This window comes from Carassius carassius, chromosome 38 (genome assembly GCF_963082965.1).
Source record: "Carassius carassius chromosome 38, fCarCar2.1, whole genome shotgun sequence".
NCBI lineage: Eukaryota > Metazoa > Chordata > Actinopteri > Cypriniformes > Cyprinidae > Carassius > Carassius carassius.
Window position 1 is genome coordinate 29632581 of NC_081792.1, and position 2500 is coordinate 29635080.

Below are 2500 nucleotides of genomic sequence, written 5' to 3' on the forward strand. Positions count from 1 at the left end.
TCTCTGTGTGTGTCTCTGTGTGTGTCTCTGTGTATCTGTGTGTCTGTATCTGTGTGTGTCTCTGTGTGTCTGTCTCTGTGTGTGTCTCTGTGTCTCTGTGTGTGTCTCTGTGTGTGTGTGTGTCTCTGTGTGTGTCTCTGTGTGTGTCTCTGTGTGTGTGTGTGTGTCTCTGTGTGTGTCTCTGTGTGTGTCTCTGTGTGTCTGTCTCTGTGTGTGTCTCTGTGTGTCTTTGTCTGTGTATCTGTGTGTGTATCTGTGTCTGTCTCTGTGTGTCTGTCTCTGTGTGTGTGTGTGTCTCTCTGTGTGTGTGTGTGTGTGTGTGTCTGTCTGTGTGTGTGTGTGTCTGTCTGTGTGTGTCTGTCTGTCTCTGTGTGTGTCTGTCTGTCTCTGTGTGTGTGTGTCTGTCTGTCTGTCTGTGTGTGTGTGTCTGTCTCTGTGTGTGTGTCTCTGTGTGTGTGTCTCTGTGTGTGTGTGTTTCTGTGTGTGTGTGTGTGTGTGTCTGTGTGTGTCTCTCTCTGTGTCTCTCTGTGTCTGTGTGTGTGTGTGAGTGTGTGTGTGTGTGTGTGTGTGTGTCTGTGTGTGTGAGTGTTAGTGTGTGTGTCTCTGTGTGTGTGTGCTGTTATACTAGCACCCCGTGATGGTGTCTTCCGTGCTCTCAGTCCATTCAGATGGCGTCCGTCTCACTGACCTCTGACCTCAGGCTCTTACTGGAGGATCTGCATCAGAAGAAGACCAGTGTCTACAGATCCATCCCATACTCTCGTCTGGCCTCCAACAGAGACGCACACTGCTACAGGAAAGCCCGGCCTCACCTGATGGCCTTCAGGGTGAGAACAAACCACTGCACACCACCACAGTTAGGCTCTTCTGCTTAAGGCTGCATTTATTTGATCAAAAATTTGAAATATTATTCTAATGTTAATCATCTGTTTTCTGTGTGAATCTGTGTTAAAGTGTAATGTATTTCTGTGATGCTCCGCTGTATTTTCAGCATCATTCCTCCAGTCTTCAGTGTCACATGATCTTCAGAAATCAGAATAATATGCTGATTTACTGCTCGAGAAACATTTCTGATTATTATCAGTGTTGAACACAGTTGTGCTGCACAATATTTCTGTGGAAACTGTGATGCATTTTATTTTTCAGGATTCACAGATGAACAGAAAGTTCAGAAGAACAGCATTTATCTGAAATAGAAATCTTTTGTAACATTAGAAATGTCTTAGTGTATATTTTTTGTTCTCCAAACGTTTCGTTGGTAGTGTATCACAGTTTCTACAAAAATATTCAGCTGCGCATCACAGAAATAAATTACAGTCTAACAGATATTCACGGAATTTCAATGATGTTCATGCATTTGCTGATGCTTTTAACTGAGCAAGATTTGTTTCAGTTCATCCCTTCTCTGGGAATCAAACCCATGTGTTTGGTGTTGCTAGCGCTGTGCTCTATTATCAGATTTATATCTGAACTGGACTACAAAATGATGACAGATGACACGTACACAAAATGGCTGTGTGTGTGTTGATGAAGTGTGATGTGGATGTGTTTGTGCAGCGCTCGTGTCAAGACGGAGGCCGTCTGCTGCTGCAGGAAGCTCAGTGGGAGAAGCTGCTGGAGTTCGTTCAGACCGCGTGTCGCTACGCCAGCGAGCTCCCGCAGTGGGAGACCAGCACCCATAATGCACTGCAGGAGCACTGCTACAACACGCTAGCGGCGTTCTGTACCGCGGCGCTGAGGAAACACAGACCCGCCGCACGCAGAGCTCGAGAACTGCTGCGCAGGTGAGCAAACACTCCAACACACACACACACACACACTGCAGGAGCGATGTAAAATGTGCCTTTTAATACAAATAAATTGAAGAATTTATTGAGATCACAGTGATGTGCTTCACTATGAAACACTGTTTAGGTTTCATTTCTAAATAATGCTTTCACTGCTTCTGATGGTTGTTTTTGTTCCTCGTAGGTTCAAAATGGCTCCGGTGTCGAGTCACGTGATTGGGCCGTGTTTAGAAGAGCTGGAGAAGATCCTGCAGGGATATCAGAGCGGAGAATCACAAACACAGATCCACCTGAGTGACGTCGCTGAGGTCTCACTGTGATACACGTCGATCCATCAGCACACGAGACCCCGCCCGTCGGCGCACGAGACCCCGCCCACCGGAGCATGAGACCCCGCCTGTCGGCGCACGAGACCCCGCCCACCGGAGCACGAGACCCCGCCCGTCGGCCCACGAGACCCAACCCGTCTGCGCACGAGACCCCGCCCACCAGCGCACGAGACCCCGCCCACCAGCGCACGAGACCCCGCCCACCAGCGCACGAGACCCCGCCCACCAGCGCACGAGACCCCACCCACAGCGCACGAGACCCCGTCCACCAGCCCATGAGACCCCGCCCACCGGCGCACCCAACCTGTTGAGACCAACAGACCCAACCCACACAAGACCCAACCCATCTGTGCACGAGACCCCACCCACAGCGCACAAGACCCC

The 2500-nt window shown here is 49.7% G+C and overlaps 1 protein-coding gene across 1 annotated transcript in view; it reads left to right on the plus strand.

Moving 5' to 3' along the window:
* Nucleotides 1-2179, plus strand: part of LOC132119763 (uncharacterized) — a 5797-nt gene extending 3618 nt beyond the window's left edge. The window contains exons 3-5 of the mRNA XM_059530002.1: nucleotides 660-827; nucleotides 1558-1784; nucleotides 1972-2179. Coding sequence (XP_059385985.1) covers nucleotides 660-827; nucleotides 1558-1784; nucleotides 1972-2107 — 531 coding nt within the window. The 3' untranslated portion in view covers nucleotides 2108-2179. The remainder of the gene's footprint in view (nucleotides 1-659; nucleotides 828-1557; nucleotides 1785-1971) is intronic.
* The last annotated feature ends 321 nt before the right edge of the window (nucleotides 2180-2500 follow it).